Source organism: Peromyscus maniculatus, chromosome 8 (assembly GCF_049852395.1).
Source record: "Peromyscus maniculatus bairdii isolate BWxNUB_F1_BW_parent chromosome 8, HU_Pman_BW_mat_3.1, whole genome shotgun sequence".
NCBI lineage: Eukaryota > Metazoa > Chordata > Mammalia > Rodentia > Cricetidae > Peromyscus > Peromyscus maniculatus.
In genome coordinates this window covers 84,991,184-85,013,138 of record NC_134859.1, presented here as the reverse complement: position 1 = coordinate 85,013,138, position 21,955 = coordinate 84,991,184, and the positions used below count along the sequence as shown (strand labels likewise).

The window sequence follows — 21,955 nt, the reverse complement described above, 5'->3', positions numbered from 1 at the left end:
TGCCTTTGGCCTCTCAACTCTCCGCTCTCTGTGGAGCAAAGAACAGGGTAGAGAAGGGAGGAAACAGTCCTCTCGCCAGGAACCACCCCTACACCGCTCCTCACAGCACCTCCAGAACCTCAGAATCTTTTCATCGTGGGGCACTTTTGTTCATTCATTGATGCTTTGTAACCGGTCTCTCTGTGTAGCTGAGGCTGGCCTCAAACTCAGTATGTGGTCGAGGCTGGCCTCTATCCCCGATCATCCTGCCTCGTGATGAGTACTGACATTGCTACTGTACACATCACACCCAGCTTCCAGACTTCTTTTCATTCTCTGATCTTGCCAATAATTACAGGAGGCAAAGGCGCCATAGTACCAGCAACACCGTTTATAGGAAGGAACCTGAAGCACAGAGAATGACTTGTTTGTTTGAGACAGAGTCTCTATGTAGTCCTGGCTGTCCTGGAGCTCACTATGTAGACCAGGCTGGCCTCGATCAGACTCGAAGAAATCCTCCTGCCTCTGCCTCCCCAGTGCGGGACTAAATGCATGCTACACCCCATGACCACAAAGAGCCTGAGCCCGATTAGCATGGAGTTGCTAGGATCCTACTCCTCCCCAGAGGCCTGAGACGTGTGTTTCCCAGTCAAGGATAGAGGAAGGACAATCCTAGGTAAACTGTCATGGCATCTGATTTTGAATAGCCTTTCACTTTCTCTCATCTTCGTAAATCCTTCTATTTCCTTTCTGTTCTAGGCAACAGGGACTTCGCCAAGCCTGACTCCTGGTCCTTCGGAAGGGCCTGGGGGACCTTAGTAACTGATAAGGCAGGAGCACTCCCTGGACAGCGTCCTGCTGTCCCTGCTGGCCTCTCCCTTTGGACACTCACCCCCTCCTCAGCCCCCAGCCAACAGCCCTAGAGCCAGGCTGGAGAGGGAGCTTCACCCTGCCGGTTTCATGGCGGCCTGGGCCCCACACTGGGGAGAAAGGAGTTAAAGCCAGGTCCCAGGATTACAGGGACCGGGAAGTTCCGGTGGCCCAAGCCGGAGTCGGTCAGGGAGACCCGCTGGGAGAGTAGTTTAGGACAGAGAGGGAGGCAGTGCCAGCGGTGCCAACCTGCGCTTCAGCGCTTGGCACTCACTGGTAAACGCCCCCCCACCCCAACCTCCACCCCAGCCTCAAGGCCGGTTTTCTCTTGGTCCTCTGCAGATGCCCTCACCCTAGGATAATCGGAGGACAGCGGTCAAGCCCCTCTGGGATCGGGAGGCCAGCGGGCTCCGCCACCCGGCCATTGTCTGCGCGCACCCCGCGGAGGGGCTCGAGGGGCGGGGCCGCGGCGCGGGGCGGGAGCGAGGGAGGGGCGGGGGGAGATGCTGAGCCTTCAGGGGCGGAGGCGGCGGCGGCGGCGGCGGCCGCAGAGACGGGAGCGCGAGCCGGGAGGGCGGCAAGGCGGCGAGCGTGCAGCCCGAGGTCGGGCTGGGCGACTGCACCCGGTGCTGGCTGCGCGACGCCGCGCTGCTCTCGGCTCGGACGGCCTCTCCCATGCGCTGAGAGCGCCCGGCTGGGCCGGGCGGGCGGCCGGACGGGAGGATCTTCTCCATGGTCCAGAAGAGCGGCATGTCCCGGGGCCCTTACCCACCTTCCCAGGAGATCCCCATGGAGGTCTTCGACCCCAGCCCACAGGTGAGGGGAGGTGCCGGGCTCGAGGGAAAGGGACCGCTCCTGCGGACCTTGGGCTTGGCTCGGGAAGCCCCGGGAAGGAAAGGGTTATATGCCCGGCGTGGATGGGAGAGGGGTGTCTGCGCGACCCCCCTATTCTCGAGGGTTAATGATCGGTGGACTATTGGAGTTGGGCTGCGGTCCTGCGGAGCGGAGATGGGGGCGGGTGGAATGCCTGTCAGCCTCGCCTCCAGGTCTCCCCCGCGTCCAGGTCCCTGCTGCTGGGGTACAGGCTCCAGCGGGCTGACAGCGGGGCTGCTGATGGGGGCTGGGGGAAATCCAGGCCTTGAGAAGAGGAGTTGGAGGGAGGCCGGCGAGCGAATCCGGCGAGGGGGGCGACGCAGAGCACGTTTGGGGGCGCTAGCGGGTGTGGGTGGGGTGGGGGTAGTACTGGGAGACGGCAGAGAGGATGGTCAGAGGGCGTTGCCAACAGGCCTTCGAAGGCTCAGACGCTGGCTTTCGAAGGTGGGGAAGGGCTCAGCCCTGGGAGGCCCTCCCCTAGTCACCTGGTCCCCATCTCTCGCTTGGATGTTTCCTTCCCCTCAACACCCACATTGGCTTACCCCTCCCCCCTGCCCCAAGGGGTGGGAGCCTCCAAAGTTTGGAAAGTTGGACGGGTGCCAACTCACTGTCTTGGAGGGGAGGAAGCTGTTTTACCTGGGGGAGGGGCTCTGCCTCCTCCCACTCTCACTTTTTCTATGTCCCTGGGTTACCTCCCGGTAGGGGCCTTCTTGGGCATAGAAAGTCCCCAAAGAATGACCATCAGGGTTATGTGGTGGCCATGCCAGGGGATTTCTCACGGACTCGTCCTTCTCCAAGGATAGCATTAACTCTTGCATTGCTGTGGTCAGCCTGGAGCAACTGTAAGCACCAAGATGTGGTTGATGGGTGTGTATGGGGGGGTGGTCAGGTCAGACCTAAAAATACCTCATTCCTCCACCCCAGGCCCCTTGGAGCCTGGAAGGCAGCTGACTGATGCCTTCCTTTCAGCTGTCCCCTGTCCCTCTGAATGCCACTCCCTTTGCTCAGCTGGGTTGGGGTGGTGATGTGAAAGAGTCCCAGGTTCACTGCAGGATCTGCAGAGGGAACCTCAAAACTAGTTTAGCTGTGTGTCCAATTTGAAAGAAGAAAAGAGGATCATGGAAGAGTCCTATTATTCATGTGTACATGGTGTGTGTGTGTGTGTGTGTGTGTGTGTGTGTGTGTGTTAGGAGTTTAGGCTGGCCTTGAACTCCTGATCCTCCTGCCTCTACCTTGGAAGTGTTGAGATTACAGTCTGGGGGTTACTATGCCTGACTATCCAGCCTCCTTGTTACCAGGTCTCAGGAGCCAGAGCCTGCAGTGTGGTTCAGGCTCACGTAGGTTCTTTGATCAGAGAAAGTCTGAGACAGAGGCTGAGGGCAGGGCTTTTGGGCATTTTGCCCATTCTGTACTGGGCAAGGGCCAAGTGTGTGTGTGTGTGTGTGTGTGTGTGTGTGTGTGTGTGTGTGTGTGTGTGTGTGTAGGGGGGAATCGAGAGAGAGAGCAAAGAAGCAGATCTCTTGTAGGAAGCATAGAGATGCTTGAAGCCTTGGCCCATACCTTTGGCATCTGAGAGGTCAGGCAGGAACCCCCACCCCAGTTAAGAGTCCAGTAAGATAGAAGATTGATGCCATCTTACCTGGGACCGGCGGGACTAGGTCCTAGTCTCAGCTTGGGGTGGGGGCCAAAAGGGCCTTCAGATTGATGGAGCAGGGTTAGTACTGTGGGGAGGGGGCCTGGGCGGTAGTGGCTGGGGTGGGAGTAGGGTGGATCCTACCTTGGGGAGGAATAAAAACACTGGTTAGGAGGAGGGAGGTCCTGGTAGGGCGGAGGTGAGAGTGGGAAGCAGAATCTCCTCCCAGGCACCAGGCCACAGGTTGGATGTTTACTTTCCAGACACGGTTCTGTGCCTCCTCCCTCTTTTCCTTCACCAGAAATGTGGCTTTGGGTCCTCAAGAGCTGAGTGCTGTACCCTCCCTACTCTGGAAAGCAGGAAGCACCAGAGTTGGGCTCAGGGGAGAAACCGATCCTGGCCCTGGGTTGCCAGCCCTCCTCTCTCTGGGGGCACAGCATACTCTGCCCCCTCAGCTCCAGATGCAGGGGAGGGGACATCCCCCTCTCTTCCTCCGCCCGCCCCCCAGCACTGCAGGCAGCCTCTCCCTTCCCCCGGGGCTGCTGCAGCCTGCCCAGCATCTTAATTAGCTTTGCTGCCTAATGAACCTCCCATTCCTCTGTCCCTCTGCTTCCCAGCCTTCGGCTTGATTTGGGGATCCCTGTGTGTGCATCCCAGGCTCTCTGGCACGGTTCCTCATGGTGGCTGTTGTCTGGGTGAGGTGGAAGACCCTCTTTCCTATCAGGCTGGCCACCTCTAGAAGGAGCAGCTGAAGACAGGGGTGGGGCTGGGCAGACAGTCCTGGGGGTAGGCTGCAGCCCCGGCCCCGTTAGGAGGTGAACTGGGAAAGGGTCTTCCTGATTTCACTCTTGCTCCTTCCCCCACCCCTCTAGGGCAAATACAGCAAGAGGAAAGGGCGATTCAAACGATCAGATGGGAGCACATCCTCGGATACGACATCCAACAGCTTTGTCCGCCAGGTAACGGGATGGTGGCTTGGGAGGGAGCTGCAGCTGGTTGGTGCAGGCTGGCCTGCGACTTTCTCCAGGCACCCCACCCTTTCTCATATCATTTGTCACCTGCCCGGAGCCACCACAACTCTCTGACACCCCGTGACCTCTCCTGGATGTTCTGTCAGCTGTACCCACTGCCTCAGCCCCCGCCCCCGCCAGCCCCTCCTCCAGCACCAGCTACCAGCCCCTGCTGCCTGCCTGCCTGCCTGCCTGCGTCATCTCATTCAGGGACAGCCTGGCCTGCCTCCTCCTGGCTTGCTTCGGGCTGTCACCCACTCCCCCTGCCGGCTGTCGGCTTCCATGTCCTCCCCCAGAATCTGTGACAGGGTGGGGCTGAGGCAGGTGCTTGGAAATAAGCTGAGACACACCGGGCCCTGGTTCGGTATGGGTCAGGAACACATGGTCCTCCCACTTCCAAATACCACTCTTCACTATGTACAGAGAGCAAGGTATGGGAGAAGAGGTGTTTCGCTTCAGAGAGCTGCAGCCTGCATCCCTAGCTGAAGTGGGTGCTGACAGTATCTCACTGGGCCCTCATGCTGAGCTGGGAAAACTGCCACTTTCCTCTCTTCCCTCAACCCCAGGCCATCTTAGGCTGGGGAGAAGCAGTGAGGAGGCAATGTGGTTGCTATGACTACTGAGCATCTCAACAAAGCCTGGTACCCAAAAAAGGCAAGAGGGTCTTGGGATCAGACGAGGAAAGGCGTGTGTTAAGGAGATACTAGTCAGAGCATGGGAGGGCAAAGGGGTCGCCAGTGGGAGAGGCCCCTGGGGGGAGCCCCAGTATCCCCGAGAGAGAGAGAGAGAGAGAGAGAGAGAGAGAGAGAGAGAGAGAGAGAGAGAGAGAGAAGGTAGTAGCAGGCAGAACCATCACTGACCGGAGTGAGGACTTTCCTTTTGATTCTTCTAGCTCTAGGTTGCACAGGTGATCCCAGGCCTAGCTCCAGAGACGGAAGGGAGGCCTTGATCTGCGTGTGTTCAGAATACACAAACAGAGCAGAAGCCCTTCCTTTAATCAGTGCTCCAGCCCTCCTGTTCCAGAACTGGGCCAAGGCCCGCTCTAGACAGCGAGATGGCATGCTTTTGTTGTTACTCGTGGCAGGAAGAGCCTTCGGTTTCCCCCTTCGCCAGCCACGGGGGGTCAGACCCCACAGCCTCCCATTCTTGCTCCTCTTAGCTCCCCAAGTCCCACCCCCAGTAGGTGGCGGGAGTGGGGGGCAGACCTTGCCACATCTCTGAGCTAAATATACCCTAGCAGTTTGCACATGTAGCAACTCTGCTTGTAACCTGAGCTCCTGGGGGAACGGGCTGCGGGGGCCACCCCTAGGCCAGCAGGGCCGGGCACTGAGGGCGCCGGGATGGAGGTGCTCAGCCGGACCCTGGTAGTGGTGAGCTGGGGATGGGGCAGGTGGTGGGTGGGGGGAGCAACCCCTCGAATTGCTGTGGAGGGCCTGTCTCCAGCCCATCTCCTTGCTTCCTGACTCTTTCCTGTCTCCCATTTCTGATTGTGTGTATGTGCGTGCGTGTGTGCATATGTGTACTGTTGGGGTCAGTGGGTGCCTCTCTGCCTGTCTACCTCTGCTTGTCTCTCTGTCTGTCTGGCCATCTGTATTCCTGTTTTGGGGGGCTGTGTAACAGGGGAGAATGGGGTTTCTTTTGCTTCTCCCTCCCCTAGCTTTGTGTCTCTTTTCCAGGTTTAATTTAGTGACTCAAGTCCCTAGCCTAACCCTCCTCCAGTGAACCCCCCATTCTCAGATTTTCCCTAGGAAGGTAATGCCTGTACCAAGTGATGGCCAGGGGTGTTTGGGGAGAGGTAAGTCTTGGCCTCCTCTCTCCATGCCAAACTAATGGACAATCCCAGCCAAGTGTCTCTTCCCTGCCCTCAGAAGAGATCCCTCCCATTCCTGTAATCCCACATCTTCCCCATACTCCCTCCCACACTTGTCTGCCATCACCCTAGAAGTCACAACAAATCCCCACATCCTCTGCCACCCTTTGTCTCCTGCCGTCAGGGACACAGACCTCTGGGCCGCCCTTGGTGCCTGGGTTGTTCACACCTCACACACACTATGGAGTACATCTTTTCAAGCACTCATTTTGTATTTCCAAAACACACACACACATGTCTGCACATTCCTGACCAGCGCCGTGACATCTGTACAGGTTCCATGTGTCTCATACGTGTAGATGTCTCTCTGCTAGAGTCCTTTGCACTCTGGGATGGTGACTACGGTACAAGTTGGCTTCCTGGCACACTCGGTCTTCATAACCTGACTTTACCCTGGCATTCTGGCAGCCTAGTCTGGGGGGCAGAGGCTATTCCATGTTCTGCTCTGCACTGTGTCTCCTGTCTGCTCTGCCCTGACAATCCTAGGAGAGTCTGGGGTTGGCTCTGGGTGACTTCTATTCAGAAATTCCCAACCAGAGGGGGAGGGGAAGTAGGCGTCTTGCTCCCTGGATCCTCAAGCAATAGTTTTGGTGGCCCTGTCATTCCAACAGGCCACCCATGGGCAACAGTGAGGATTCAGGCCTAAGAAGGTGACTATGGTCCCCGGAAAGGATGGTGTTGAGCTTCTGCTGTGCCTTCTCACTCAGCCACTGAGGGGGCAGGGTGGGGAAGGAGGAGGAGCCGGGAGCTGGATTCATCCCCTGGCACTCCTCCCGTGGGCTGTGCCCTATCGGGTTCCCACCCCCTCCCAAGCCCCAAGCAGCTGTCTTTGGACTTGCCTTCACCCCCCAGCTTGCAGTTTTCACCTTTCCTGGGGTCACACTCATCCCATGGGCCTGCAAACCTGGATCCCTGGACTCTTCTCCCTAATAATCCCTTTTTCTAGGCCTTGTGGCATTGTGCTGGACTGGTGGAGCTTTAGGTCTTTAAGATGGGTAGCACCTCCATGCTGCCCTGAGCCGACCCCCTCTGCTTTCAGGGCTCGGCCGAGTCCTACACCAGCCGCCCTTCGGACTCTGATGTGTCTCTGGAGGAGGACCGGGAAGCATTAAGGAAGGAGGCAGAGCGCCAGGCCTTGGCCCAGCTGGAGAAAGCCAAGGTGAGGCAGATAGATGAGGAGAAGGGAGCTTGTGGGCGTCGTCCTCACCCCCTGCCTTACCCCCATCCCGAGAGAGCCTGGGCAGGACCCAGGGTCGAGGTTTGGACCAGTTACTTGCAGAGGTCTGTGAAGAGAATATGAGCCGTGCTATCTTCTTCCTCCTCAGACAGCATTCAGAGTCTCTGATGCTGTTTCCACAGAGCTTGATAGGGGATGAAATTGTTTCTTCCTGGGCCAGGGAGGCAGCTCAATAGCAGAGTGCTTGTTTAGCTTGCACAAGGTCCTGGGTTCAGTCCTCAGCACCACCAGGAATCAGACATCCTGAGTCGGAATCCCACCCAGCCTTGGTTGTTGTTCATTCTAGAGGCTGAGTCTCCCTAGGTGGCCCATTCTTGCCTTGAACTTCGATGTTTCTGTTTCAGTCTTCAGAATACACCCAGCTTCTAATCCTGATTCCCCCTCCACACACACACACACCTACACACACACACACACACACCTACACACACACACACACACACACACACACACACACACGGCACAAGCACTTTACCTACTGAACCATCTCACAGCCATGATGGTGGCTTTTTGTCAACTTCCCATGACACCATAATATGCACAAAACAACATATCTGATGCTCTTGGAAGGACCAACAATGTTAAATATCAAAGTCTAGGTTCTTTTAAAAGATTGCTTTACTTATTTGTTTTTGAGACAGTGTCTCATTATGTAGCTTTGGCTGACCTGGAACTCACTGTATAGACCAGGCTGGCCTCAAACTCATAGAGATCCCCCTGTCTCTGCTGCCCAAGTGCTGGGATTAGAGATGTGCGTCATCACACTCCGGCACACACACCTACACACTCATACACACACACACACACACACAAATTTTAAAAATTAAACCAAATCAAAAATAAAATAAAAGCTAGAAATCAACATAAATTGTAGTGAGATCTAATAGGCTCAGTATTGGAGCACTTGCCTTGCATGCAAAGCCTTGGTTCAATCCCCAGTCCTGCAAAACAAAACAATAACAGCGAACATCTTAAAAAACATTTATGAGGCATTTCCTGTAATCCAGGCCGGCCTGGAACTCATTATATAGCTTAGACTAACCTGAACTCAGAGACAGCCTCCTGCTTCAGCCTCCTGAGAGCTTGATGACAGCCCTGAGCCCTGGCATCTCGAAATAAATAAACTAAATAAAACAAAGTGGAGATAATAACAATTCTCCACAAAATCCTGGAATTTTGTGACGAAATGAGGAAGCGCTGGTGAGACCAGTTACACTGCCACAGTGAGCAGCAGCTATACCATCCCTGTCCCGTCCCGTCCCATCCCCCCCCCCCCCCCCCCCCCGTCGTTCCCCAAGACCCCCCTCCACCGTGATGGGGCTAGATCCCATTTTCAAATGCTTTAAAATTTATCTTGTTTTTGTATGTCTGTGTTGCATGTTGTGGTGTGCGTGTGGAGGTCAGGGGACAACTTGTGGGAGGTGGGTCTCTCCTTCCACCATATCAGTCCTGGGGATCGAACTCAGATTGTCTGCCAAACTTGGTGGCAGGTGGCAGGTACCTTTACCTACTAAGCCATCTCTCCAGCCCTGGATTCCAGTTTGTGTTTCTTTTTTCTCTTTCTGTCTCTCTCTCTCTCGTACAGTAAATGCCATTATCTGATGAGCCATCTCCCCAGTGCCCCCCCCCCCCGCCTTTTTATTGTTAAAGTTACAGAAAACCACATCGTCCATTCAGTATACACTTTAATGAATAATTTATAAAGCAAACCACATAGTCACTATCCCAGTCAAGCAAGGTGCAGCTTGGCCTCGGCCCTCTAGCTTCATCCACCTCCTGTGTCTCCTCTAGACCAAACCAGTGGCTTTTGCTGTTCGGACAAATGTTGGCTACAACCCATCTCCCGGGGACGAGGTGCCTGTGCAGGGAGTGGCCATCACCTTTGAGCCCAAAGACTTCCTTCACATCAAGGAGGTGGGCTGAACACTTGGCATCCGGAGGGAGGTGGGGGTGGGAAATTAGGGGTGTATGGGTAGCGGTGCCAGGGGTATCTGGAAGTCTAGTGGGAAAAAGCTGCTGAGCCGAGCACAGCTGGGCTGAATCTGCTGTGCAACCTTAGGCAAATCTCCGTACCTCTCTGAGCCCCTGAGTTTTCGTTGGTCCATGGATGGCAAGGCCGAGGTCACAAAGATGTTGAGAGGGTTTGTTGAGTCCTGTGGTAGAGTGACAGTGGACCTGGTGCATGGAGGGGTCAACTTTCATGCCCGCTGCTGGTGTCCTGTAGTATGGGTCTCGGGGAGGCCGGAGCGGTCTTCCCTCCTCTCTAGCTGAGGGTCTTGGCATTGTCTTGGAAGTTGGGGGGCTTTCATCAGAGACTGAAGCCAGGCGTGGGGGTGGTCTGAGGGAGCCATCTGCTGGCAGGGCTGGCCGCCTGGAGGTCTCCCGGGAGGGTGGCTGTGCCTCCCACCTGCAGTCTCCCTCTGGGTCTCTTGTTCACAGAAGTACAACAATGACTGGTGGATTGGGCGGCTGGTGAAGGAAGGCTGCGAGGTCGGCTTCATCCCGAGCCCCGTCAAACTGGATAGCCTTCGCCTGCTGCAGGAACAGACCCTGCGCCAGAACCGCCTCAGCTCCAGGTGTCTGCCTGCAGGGGGTGGGGCATCGCTATCTTTGGAGGGGCCCCCGGAGCTGCCCGTGGCCTTACGGGGTGGGGGTGTGTGGAGGTGGGGGCGGGGGGCGGAACTACAAGGCACGCACGCACGTACGTCCCAACTGAAGTCCTGCAGCCCCACGCCCGCCCGCCCGCCTGTGCTCACCACCAGTTCCTTTGCTTCCCCACCCACACAGCAAGTCGGGGGACAACTCCAGTTCCAGTCTGGGAGACGTGGTGACTGGCACCCGCCGCCCCACGCCCCCTGCCAGTGGTAAGCGCTGCCTGCAACCCGGGGGCAGAGAGAGCTTTTGCTGGGTGGGGTGGTCTCTCCACAAGGTGGCCCCTCTCCCCGCGCCATAGGAGGTACCCCAGTTCCGAGTCCCCCACACACATACGGTGGTACCTCTCCCTCGAGGATAGGCTGTCCTACAAGCTGAGCCTGTTGTGCCTCTCCTGTCCCCCCTCTGTGGTAGCTCCATCTCTCTGCCTTCCCCCCTGCCCTCCATCCCCCCATCCATCCATTCTCCTAGCCCTGTTCCATTCACCTCTTCTCTCTTTCTCCCCCCACCCCATCCTTGTGTCCTGCACTGTGTCTCCATGCTCATCTCACTTCCTCTCCCTTCACCTCCTTCCCGACTGGTCCAGGTAACGAAATGACTAACTTAGCCTTTGAGCTAGACCCCCTAGAGTTAGAGGATGAGGAGGCAGAGCTGGGGGAGCAGATTGGCTCCGCCAAGACTAGTGTGAGCAGCGTCACCACGCCGCCACCCCACGGCAAGCGCATCCCCTTCTTTAAGAAGGTACTTCTGTCTGATTTCTTGTGAGGGGAGTCAGGACCCAGCTCTTGGCAAAGAAAGGGGCTGGAGTGGTCCAGATGTGGTCCAGTCTTTACCTCAAGCCTTGGGGCTTTCTGCCTAGCTGGATATATGGGGGTGGGGGTGGGACCAGATGGGGTGGGACCATCCCTCTCTGTATAAAAGCCCACTCCCAGGGTTGTAAAGGATGGAATGACGTTCATTCCATCCTATTCTATGAGTGGATATATGAAGGGGTCTACTGGATGCAGAGCAGATCCTCAGGGGAACCCTTAAAATACCCGGGCAGATATCCAACGGAGCAGAGGGTGGGCTCTGAATTGGGGGCTTCCAATTTCTCTAGCTCTTTCCGGAGCTAGACTGAAGGGACGGGAGGCATGTCCCCCTGTTCTCAGGTCCACTGGATGATTGCCAGTCCTGCCTCCAAGGCCACCTCTGGCTCCCCTTTGGCCCGGGGCCCATCCCCTCTCTGGCTCTGTCTGTCACTAACACGCATGCCTGTTATTTTTCCTCGTCTACCCTTCTTGCCCCTTCTCCTGTCCTGGCTCCCCCCTGGCCTTCTACCCCTGCCTGGTACCTTCCCCTCCTCCTTCCCTACCCCCTCCTGGCAATCTCTGGACCCAGCCAAACAGAAGCAGAAGTCGGTGAGTATAACAGCTTTCTGTGTCTGTCCCATGCTGGGATGAGCTGGGGGACCTTCTAACGCCCATCCCCATATCTTCCTCCCTTTACCCTCCCTTCCTGGTCCTTCCCAGCCATCCCTTTCCCCTCATCCCCTGACACCCACATCTGGGCTTTGGGGTCAAAGGGAGGAGGAAAGGCTGCATGTGGGAGCCTGGAGGCGTGGGGAGAGGGGCCGATGCCATCTCTACCTGGGGTTTCCCTTCCCTGCTTCCCTCCCAGACAGAGCATGTGCCCCCCTACGACGTGGTGCCTTCCATGAGGCCCATCATCCTGGTGGGACCATCGCTCAAGGGCTATGAGGTAGGAGCTCTAAAAGGCTGTGCACCTAGATGGGCCCAGACCTCCAGAGTATGCTTAGAAAAATCTCCCAAAGATCCTGTATCCCCAAAGCCCACACCCCTTTAGAGAAGACTCCCAGAGGGGCCTGACCCATGAGAAGTTCACTCAGGAGGGCCCAGTCTCCCAAGGGAAACTCTTAAGAACTCTCTTAGAGATGCCACATAAGAGGCCAGTGGGAATCGGGCTGCATTGGAGGCCCCAGACCCTGAGGAGGATCCCACCCCTCTAGAGGCCCCTTCATCTCAAGAGTTTTGAAAGAAGGTAGAAAGAGGGGTGGGGGTGGGGGGGTCCAGATGCCCAGCCAGCTGACCTCCTGGGGGTTTTCAGAGCCTGACTTCTCCTCTCCCTTCCAACCCCCCCTCCCCCACCCTCCCTCGCAATGACAGGTAACAGACATGATGCAGAAAGCATTGTTTGACTTCCTGAAGCATCGCTTTGATGGCAGGTGAGACCCTGAGAGATGGCTCCCCACTTCCGCTTGGGGATGAACAAGATGTCTGGAAGGACCACTTTGGGACTCTCAGGCAGAGACAAGGGTGGCGGGCCTGAAACCTGTGAGTGGACAGTGTGTTCTTGCCCACCCAAACCCTGACTTCCTGCCTGCCTGCCTGGTCCTCCAGGATTTCCATCACTCGGGTCACGGCCGACATTTCCCTGGCCAAGCGCTCTGTCCTCAACAACCCCAGCAAACACATTATCATCGAGCGCTCCAACACACGCTCCAGCCTGGGTGAGCTGCCCGTCTACTCTCTCCCTCTCGGCCTGTCAGGGTGGGTAGGATGTGAAATGCTGGGAATTCTCCAGAAGCATTCCCTCTCTCCACTCCCTCCTGGGCGGGGGTACTTGACGATCATCCCTCCCTTGACTCCATGCCCCAGCTGAGGTACAGAGCGAGATTGAGCGGATCTTCGAGCTGGCCCGGACCTTGCAGCTGGTCGCCCTGGACGCTGACACCATCAACCATCCAGCCCAGCTCTCTAAAACTTCGCTGGCCCCCATCATTGTTTACATCAAGATCACATCTCCCAAGGTGAGTGCAGGAGACTGGTTCTAATGGTAGACATGGTCTACAAAGAATGTTCCGGAGCGGGGCTGCATGGTTCCTTTCTACTGACTTCCTCCCGCCTACCCCCAGCCTTAGTTCCCTTCTCTGTATGACTCAATGTGGATATTGGGACTACACAATCTAATGTGGATGGAAAGTGGTCGGGAAAGAGTCTGTACCTTCTGGGTAGTCAGTGTTATAAATTGTATTAGGGTTACGGAGTTCAGACTCATCTCCACTCTTTTGCTCCATCATTGGATCAGCACGTGCCTCTGGTGTAGTTTGTTCTGGTCTCACCCAGCTGTGTGGCCGTTGGGAAGTTCTGAATCTTCTAAGGTCAGGCCTTTTTCACTGTTCTGTTGTCATGAGGACATTGGCGGGGAGGCTGGTTTCATTTTCATCATGTTGTGACTGTGAACTTTCTCCTTCCTCCTTTAAATTTTTCCTCTTTAATCATGTATCTATATATGCCCTGGAGGCCAGAGGCATAGGCTCTCTCTGGAGCTGGAGTCTCAGGTGGTTGTGAGTTGTCCCACATGGATGCCAGAAATCAAACCTGAGTCCTCTGCAAGTGCAGGGCATGATCTTTGTTCAAATTTTTACTTAATTTTTAAAGGTAGTTAGTTTCTCTGAGTAGCCCTGGCTGTTTTGGAACTAGTTCTGTAGACCAGGCCGGCCTTGAACTCACAGAGATGCACTTGCCTCTGCCTCCCAAGAGCTGGGATCAAATGTATTCGCCACCACCCGGTGCAGTACTGACTGCTCTTTTTTTTTTTTTTTTTTGATTTTTTCGAGACAGGGTTTCTCTGTGTAGCTTTGCGCCTTTCCTGGAGCTCACTTGGTAGACCAGGCTGGCCTCGAACTCACAGAGATCCGCCTGGCTCTGCCTCCCAAGTGCTGGGATTAAAGGCGTGCGCCACCACCGCCCGGCCTACTGACTGCTCTTAACCACTGAGCCATCTCTCCAATCTTTTTCAAGACAGGATGATGCAGGGATTTAACAAGGCAACTCCACGTAGTTAATCTGGTAGTTAAAAGGAGGTTTATTTTGGGGTAACTTACATCCAGTAAAGGGGTTGGTTGCAGGATCCGGGAGAGGTGAGGTTCAGTCCAGTGGTTCTCTGGAGAACTTGGACTTGATCTGCAATGCAGCATCCAGGATCACGAGGAGCCAAGAGGGCCTCAATCAATCTCGGGTCTTAAGGGCTCCCATCTCCGCCACGCCCCAGGGGCAGGGCATAGGTGGGCGTGGCCGTTACCGGCTGCCTCACTGGGGGCGGTGCTTCAAGGTCAAAACAGGAACAGCTACCCACTACAGGGTCTCCCTGTGTAGCTTAAACTTGCCTCTGCTTCAGCCTACCAAATGCTGGGACCAGTACAGGTGACATCACCCTTGGCGCCACGAACTTCCCCGTCAGATATTAGTGGGGATCTGAGAAACATGGAAGAGGAATTTAGGTGAAGATTTTGTTTGGTTTTGATCTGGGTTTTGGTTTGAGACAAGGTTTCTCTGTGTAGCTCTGGCTGTCCTGGAACTCACGCTGTAGACCAGGCTGGCCTTGAACTCACAGAGATCCGCCGCCTACCTCTACCTCCTGAGTGCTGATGTTAAAGGCGTGTGCCACCAGTGCCCAGCAAAGGTTTTGTTCTAAATTTTTATTTATTTATGTATTTGGTTTTGTTTTTCGAGACAGGGTTCCTTTGTGTAGCCCTGGCTGTCCTGGAACTCGATCTGTAGACCAGGCTGGCCGAACTCACAGAGATCCGCCTGCCTCTGCCTCCCAAGTGCTGGGATTAAAGTCGTGTGCCGCCACCGCCCAGCTTGTTCTAAATTTTCAACTTCATTAATTCTGAGGCACGGTCACACATAGCTTACGCTGGCCTTGAGCTTATGATCCTCCTGCCTCAGCCTCTCCATGGCTGGGTGGCAGGGGTAGGCCACCACACCTGGCATTTAAAGGCCCATTGCACAGTCCAGTTGATGAAGGCAGCTGTGGTAGTTAGGACTGTCCTGTGAGCTAAGAACCCTGTGTCATTTTCTTAACCTTTCTCAGTCCTCAGTTCTTTTGTTTGTTTGTTTGTTTTTCGAGACAGCGTTTCTCTGTGTAGCTTTGCGCCTTTCCTGGAACTCATTTGGTAGCCCAGGCTGGCCTCAAATTCACAGAGATCCGCCTGGCTCTGCCTCCCGAGTGCTGGGATTAAAGGCGGATCCGGCAAGTCCCCAGTTCTTAATGGAATAACTGGCGTGAGGAGATTTACATACTTGAGGGTGGAGAGGTTGAAGAGATCAAATGAGGTCATGGATGTAACAGAGATTCCATTTCCTCTGTTGAGGTTATGGGCGTGGGCTCCGAGTGCTTCCTACTTAGCATTACTGTGTTCTCCTGGCAAGTCTTCCAACGCCTCTGTGCCCTACTTTCTACCTAGTCACACTTCAGTGATTATTGTGAAAACTTAGTAAATGGATTAATTATACAAAAAGCCTGCTACCCATGAAGGTGCCATATTCTTTCTGTTCACTTTGTTTTCAGTCTTTGAGACAGGATCTCATGTAGTCCGTTCTGGCTTCAAATTCACTGATCCTCTTGACTCTGTTTCCTAAGTGCTTAGGATTTTAGGCACATGCTGGCATGTATTACCATGCTCTGGCTTTTTGTTTTGTTTTGGTGTTTGTTTGTTTGTTTTGAGATGGGGTATCCCAGGCTAGCCTTGAACTCACTGTGTATGTTCACATTGATGACACTGAACTTTTTGTGTATATGCAGCTGTGTGAGTGTGTGTGTGTGTGTGTGTGTGTGTGTTGGTGTGTGTGTGTTGGTGTGTGTGTGGTAGGCCAGAGGACAACTTCCCATGTCATTCCTCAGGTGCCATCCACAGTTTTTGATAAAGGCTCTGTCCCTGATCTGGTAGGCGAGGCTGACTGGCCCCGGGATCCCCTTGTCTCTACTTTCTCACCACTAGAATTATAAGCCCACACCACCATGCCCAATGTTTTATGTTGGTCCTGGGGATTGAACACAGATCTTTAGTCTTGGGGCAAGCACTTTACCAACTGAGCTACCGGCCTGGTCTTGGACTTTTGATCTGACTGATTCCACCTCTTGCCATTTCAATTCATTTCATTTTTTCCCTGCTAGGGATCAAACCCAGAATCTTGTAAGTGTGAAGCAAGTGCTATGCCACCAGGCTATACCTCTAGTCCAATTTTATTTTATTTCAATTAATTAATCTTTGTTCTCATTTTCATTATGAGGATAAGTCTGGCCTCAATCCCCAGAGCCTCCTGCATTGGATTCCTGAGTACTGGGATGACAGGCCTGTGCCATCCTGCCAAGCTCCAATTTTATTTTATTTTTGTTTTTATTTTGTATGAGATGAGGTTTCACACTATGTAGCCTGGAACTCACTATGTAGATCAGGTTGGCTTTGAACTACAGAGATCCCCCTACCTTTGCCTCCTGAGTGCTGGGACTAAAGGCATTCACCACTACCCTGGCATTTCAATTTTTTTTTTTAATAGATTATAAGCTTGGTATGTATGAGCCCCTGAATTCAGTTCTCAGATCATACTTAACAAAAAACCTTATGCCTTCATCCTATTTACTTCAGCATGTGTTTCTTAAAACCACAAGATTTTTGGGAGGGTGAGGCAGGGAGATCAGAAGTTTAGGTCAGCTGCAGCTACGTTGTAAGTTCAAGGCCAGCCTGAGCTTGTCTCAGTGCCCACCCCATACCATATGTTATCTAAAAGTGTGGTGCACACCTTTAATCCCAGCACTCAGGAGGCAGAAGTAGGTGGATCTCTGTGAGTTCAAGGCCAGCTGGTCTTCATATTGAGTTCTAGGTCTGTAGCCCATATTTAGCTTTCTTCAATTGTCCCAGCACTCTCCATAATGATACCATTTTCCATAACCCAGGAGTCCACCCAGGATCACACTGCATGTAGTTTTTTGTTTGTTTATTTTTTGTTTTTCTAAACAGAGTTTCTCTATGTAGCACTGGCTGTTCTAGAATTCACTCTGTAGACCAGGCTGGCCTCGAACTCACAGAGATCCATTTGCTTCTGCCTCCCAAGTGCTGGGATTAAAGGTGTGCGCCACCACTGCCTGGTGCAGGTAGTCTTCCGCCACCAGCTTTCTTTAGATTTTTATGACAGTGACATTTGCAATAGTATAGGCCAATCATGTTGTAGACCATCTCTCAGCTGGAGTCTGATGTTCCTCCACGGCTGGATTTAGTATTGGGAGGACTAAATTGATCATGTAAAGAAGCACAGAACAACCAGGTAGAGTGTGGCATGTGCCAGCCCCTCAGGAGACTAGGCAAGAGGCAGCAGATCAACGGTACCCAGGACCTGTTGGATGTCAGCGTGGGCGACAAAGCAGGCCCTCATCTCAAAAACAAAGTCAGAACTGTGCTGGTATCCAGTCAGGAGTTCCTCCATGAAGGATGACTACTGTTGTTCACATGGGGAAGAGGAAGTGGGACTGGAGGATGAGAATAAAACTTGTAGGTGTGTGTGTGTGTGTGTGTGTGTGTGTGTGTGTGTCTTGCATGTAGCCGTGAGCCTGAGCCTTACGTAGTGGACATAGAGCTTGTGAGATCATTCTGGCAGAGGTGCTCAGGGCAGAGAATCATGGAACATTCCACCGATCTGACTCTGATTTCCCACCGGCTCCCAGCAGAATCTGCCTTTTAAACTTGCCTGTGGCCTTCTAGCTCTCTCTCTCTCTTTCCCCCGACCAGGTACTGCAGAGGCTCATCAAATCTCGAGGGAAGTCTCAATCCAAACACCTCAATGTCCAAATAGCAGCCTCGGAGAAACTGGCACAGTGTCCCCCCGTGAGTGCTCAGACCCGGGGTGGGGGAGGGGAGGGAAGAGAGGGTATGCGTTTGGGTTCTCCTCTTCCGTTCAGCCCGCATAGAAGACAGCATCTGGGACAGGTCTTTGGGTACAGACTGGTCCTTGGATAAAGAGGGTTGGCTCGTTGCAAATGGCTCGAACACTCCTTAGTGCGGAGCCAAGCCCTGATTTCCTTATTCCTAGAATTTGAGGGAGTTGGGCTGAGATCTGCAGTTCCGTCCTTTGTAGGTCTGAGTGTCCTTTCCTTGCTCCACATCCAGAGGCCTTTTAACCTTGTCCTTCAACCCCTTGACTCCACCCACTGCACCCAGGCCACACCTTCAACCCTTGGTCACGCCCCCGCTCATCCCAGCCCCGCCCCTAACCCCACCTCCACAGGAAATGTTTGACATAATCCTGGACGAGAACCAATTGGAAGATGCCTGCGAGCACCTGGCCGAGTACTTGGAAGCCTACTGGAAGGCCACACACCCGCCCAGCAGCACGCCACCCAATCCGCTGCTGAACCGCACCATGGCTTCCGCAGCTCTGGCCGCCAGCCCTGCCCCCGTCTCCAACCTCCAGGTACAGGTGCTCACCTCGCTCAGGAGAAATCTCAGCTTCTGGGGCGGGCTGGAGGCCTCACCGCAGGGAGGCGACGCGGTGGCCCAGCCACAGGAGCACGCCATGTAGCCGGTGTCTCTGCGGTCTTCCCTCCCACCCTGGAGTGCAGGGAACATGGGGAAGGAAGGGAAGAGCTTTTATTTTGTAAAAAACGTGGTGAGCGGCAGCGTCTGGTGTCTGTGGTTTTTGGTGGGACTGGGGGCTGGCTGGTGCTGCCTCCCTGGGACTGGTCCCTTAGAACTGCATCTGCTGCCCGTTGGATCTGAGGCCTGATGGGAACCCTTGTGAGTCCCAGGACTAGGAAGAAAATCTGAGGAAGACGGATAGGCTTGTGCATTGGACTCCACACCCTTTTCTTTTGTTGATGTTGTTGTTGTTGATTTTTGGAAACACAGTTTCTTTCTGGCAGTAGCTGGCCTGGAATTCCCAGTGTTCCAGACTGGCTTCGAACTGGAGGCAATCCTCCTGCCTCCTGGATGCTGGAATTACAAGCTAATGCTACAGCTTTCAGCTCCACACCCGCTTTAGAGCTGACAGAGTGGGGGCCATCGAATCCAGAGAACTTGCCCCTCCCCAGCCATCCTTGAGGGACCCAAGCTGCAGCATCTATGTGCTAAGCTGTGCCTTCCACCGTCTCCCAGGGAAACAGAGTGCAGGAAAGGCTCTCCTCCCACGGAGCCTCAGCCCATCTCCGAGCCCACACCATTAAGTGGATGGTCTGGGTTAGAGCCAGAACACCATGAAGTCATTCTAGACTCCTGCATCTCTGTGTTTTCAGCAACAGAGCCCGCTTGTTTGGCGAAGCTGGGCCATCCTGGGTCTACTCAAGGGGAGCTGGGGGCCCGGCCCTTCCTTCCCTGCCCGGGGACCCCAGAGACACTTCTTTGCTCTCCCCACACTGCCATAGAGCAGCTCCAGGAAGCAATTTGGAAACTGGTGCTGTAGTCTCTTTCCCATCACACCCTAACCAGGACACGGTGCCACAGAGGAGGGTACCATTTGCTTAGCCACACAGCTCGAGATGGCAGGAGCTGTCAGCCCCCGGTGACCAGGGCCTTGGGCCACCTCATGGTCTCCAGCTGTGGGTGGAGAGTTGAGGGGCGGAGACATGGAATCATTAGCTGTCTTTAAATAGGCTGCTCTGAGTGCTTTCGAGGGGGCAGGAGAGAAATCCCATCAACCTTGGAGACTCGTTTGTCTAAGGAATGGGAGAAGTGTGGGATTCTGGAAGCCTGTGACTGAGGTCTAGTGTGGGCAGAGGAAGCTGGGGTCAGTGAGTTGGAGCTGAAATCTCAGTGTATTTGGAAAATTGGAGGATTGACTAACCCAAGCAACCGCTAATGAATGGCAATACTAATGAGCTGTTAACGATGATTAACCCAGGAAAGCATTAATAACATGCACTGAGGAACCTGTGACTAATTATTCAGGGCTCCTTACCATGGTTACCAGGAGAGCGAGTTCATGCTCAGATGAAGTTGGGTGCCCTCAGGCTGCTAGAGGAGCAGATGGCCCGAGCAAATGTCCTGTGGCCTGCCCTCAGCTCTAGAGCCGATGGCCCTGGTCCTGGGTGCCCCTCCCCTAGAGTCAGAGCCCTCCAGGAGCCAGGCTGGTGTCTTGGCACCATCACTAACCTGCCTTGCTTTGTTGTGTTTTTCTCACCCCTGCCTGATCTGCATGGTGCGTGCCGTCTGTCTGCTAACCAGGGACCCTACCTTGCTTCCGGGGACCAGCCGCTGGACCGGGCCGCTGGGGAGCATGCCAGCGTGCACGAGTACCCCGGGGAGCTGGGCCAGCCCCGGGGCCCTTACCCCAGCAACCACCCACCTGGCCGGGCAGGCACCCTGCGGGCACTGTCCCGCCAAGACACGTTTGATGCTGATACCCCCGGCAGCCGAAACTCTGCCTACACGGAGCCGGGAGACTCGTGTGTGGACATGGAGACAGACCCCTCAGAGGGCCCAGGGCCTGGAGACCCTGCAGGGGGAGGCACACCACCAGCCCGGCAGGGTTCCTGGGAAGACGAAGAAGACTATGAGGAGGAGATGACCGACAACCGGAACCGGGGCCGGAATAAGGCCCGCTACTGTGCGGAGGGTGGTGGGCCGGTTCTGGGGCGCAATAAGAATGAGCTGGAGGGCTGGGGACAAGGCGTCTACATCCGCTGAGAGGCAGGGGCAGCGTCGGGAGAGGAAAGGCTCTGAGCCCGGGGAGGGGAGAGAAGAGGGGCGCACCACCCGAGATGTGTCTTGCCTCTAGGGGGCGCTGTGTCCCTCACTTTCAGATGCCTTTGCTCAAAGACGGGGGTTTCTTTGGTGGTTATCATCCCAACTCCTGGGAGGCCCTAAATCCCCAGCTCTAGGTTCTTCCCTAACTGCTGTGGGTGGATGGGGGAATACCTACTTTCTGAAGTGCCCCCCTTTCCCCATCTTAGGGGGCTCTCTCCCTCCCAGAGAAAAGGTGCACTTCCTCAACTCTTTCTACTCGGGGCTGAACGGGAAGGTCCTAATAGGGGTGGGGGTGGGGCTTCTTTTACCAACATAGAGGTATTTGGGAAAGGTTGGGTGCTTTTCCTGAAGAGAGAGGCCGCTGAATCTTCCCCAAACCCCAGACCCAGGGTCCCCCACCATGTCCATCTCATAACCTTGTTTCCTAGCAGCATTCTCTGGTGGGTGGAAGCCACAGCTTGGAACCCTGTGTGGAGCTGGCCCTGGGGAGTAGGGCCGGGTGGAAGCTGACAGGCATCAGTTGTACCCTCTCTATGGCCATGGCAAGAGCCCAGGGCCGAGAACCTTGAGGAGTGAGCAAATCAAGATGCTGCCCTACCCCGCCCCCGTACCCTCGCCCTTGCCTCCCCCAGGAATGAGCTTTGTCCACAGCCTCCCCTGCCTGCTGCCATCAAAGAGAGGGGCTCTCTGCATCTGAGCCCCACATCTCCGTGCCACCTGGGTGTGGAGACCATGACTATTTTGGTCCACCTCATTCTAAACCAAAAAAAAACTGCTCCTTCGCCGTCACCCTGAGGCCCCAGGGGAGAGGCTCTGTGGGTTGGTGCCCAAGAGGTGACCATCATCCAGGGGCTGCCTGAGAACCTTGGGTCTCCCCTAGGGGTCTTGGTTGCTGCTGCTTCTCTGTATCTGCCTCTTGTGGTCCTGTCCTTTCCCAGTGTCCACTTTCCCCAAGAGAGGCCTTGGTAGCCCCTCTCCCTTGGGGCATCCTTAGCCTCAGCATCCCTGTAGTCCAGCAGCCCTGCCCCTCCCCAGCATCACAGCTGGTCCAGAGAGAGCCGATTGTGCCAACGAGGACTGGGCCCTGCCCAGCTGCCCGCCTCAGGGATGGGCACCTCACGCCTGTCTCGCCCGCCACCTGTGCCAATGTCCCACCCCCACCTGGGGGCGGGGTGCAGCTTCCACTTAACGGTTAGAAGATACCACTGCCCGACCTTTCGCTCCCTGTCTTGTCCCGTGCCCACCTGTCTGTCTATTTGTCTGTACTCCTCTAGGAGAGATATTTTGCCACATATAAAACCGCAGCCCCGTC

At 55.0% G+C, this 21,955-nt stretch overlaps 1 protein-coding gene across 5 annotated transcripts; it reads left to right on the top strand.

Annotated features, from left to right (window-relative positions):
- Nucleotides 1–1,380: 1,380 nt before the first annotated feature.
- Nucleotides 1,381–21,955, top strand: Cacnb1 (calcium voltage-gated channel auxiliary subunit beta 1). 5 transcript variants are annotated; one of them, XM_016007343.3, is made up of 14 exons: nucleotides 1,381–1,665; nucleotides 4,228–4,314; nucleotides 7,275–7,394; nucleotides 9,264–9,386; nucleotides 9,912–10,048; nucleotides 10,260–10,336; nucleotides 11,505–11,524; nucleotides 11,784–11,864; nucleotides 12,290–12,348; nucleotides 12,524–12,633; nucleotides 12,782–12,933; nucleotides 17,695–17,790; nucleotides 18,191–18,376; nucleotides 20,122–21,955. In XM_016007343.3, the coding sequence occupies exons 1-14, from the start codon at nucleotides 1,582–1,584 to the stop codon at nucleotides 20,581–20,583; spliced, it is 1,794 nt and encodes a 597-aa protein (XP_015862829.1). In that variant the 5' UTR covers nucleotides 1,381–1,581; the 3' UTR covers nucleotides 20,584–21,955. The 5 variants fall into 5 exon arrangements, with proteins under 5 accessions (XP_015862829.1, XP_076399403.1, XP_006971916.2 ...); XM_006971854.4 differs by lacking the exon at nucleotides 11,505–11,524 and adding an exon at nucleotides 10,711–10,865 and having other exon boundaries at nucleotides 1,413–1,665; XM_076543287.1 differs by lacking the exons at nucleotides 1,381–1,665; nucleotides 11,505–11,524 and adding exons at nucleotides 3,950–4,050; nucleotides 10,711–10,865.

Bases quoted from the DNA above. Each gene is read 5' to 3' on its own strand.
- Cacnb1 (XM_006971854.4), top strand. From the start codon at position 1,582: ATGGTCCAGAAGAGCGGCATGTCCCGGGGCCCTTACCCACCTTCCCAG. The intron at 10,337-10,710 runs GTAAGCGCTGCC...CGACTGGTCCAG, and splicing joins CCCCACGCCCCCTGCCAGTG to GTAACGAAATGACTAACTTA. The intron at 18,377-20,121 runs GTACAGGTGCTC...TCTGCTAACCAG, and splicing joins CCCCCGTCTCCAACCTCCAG to GGACCCTACCTTGCTTCCGG.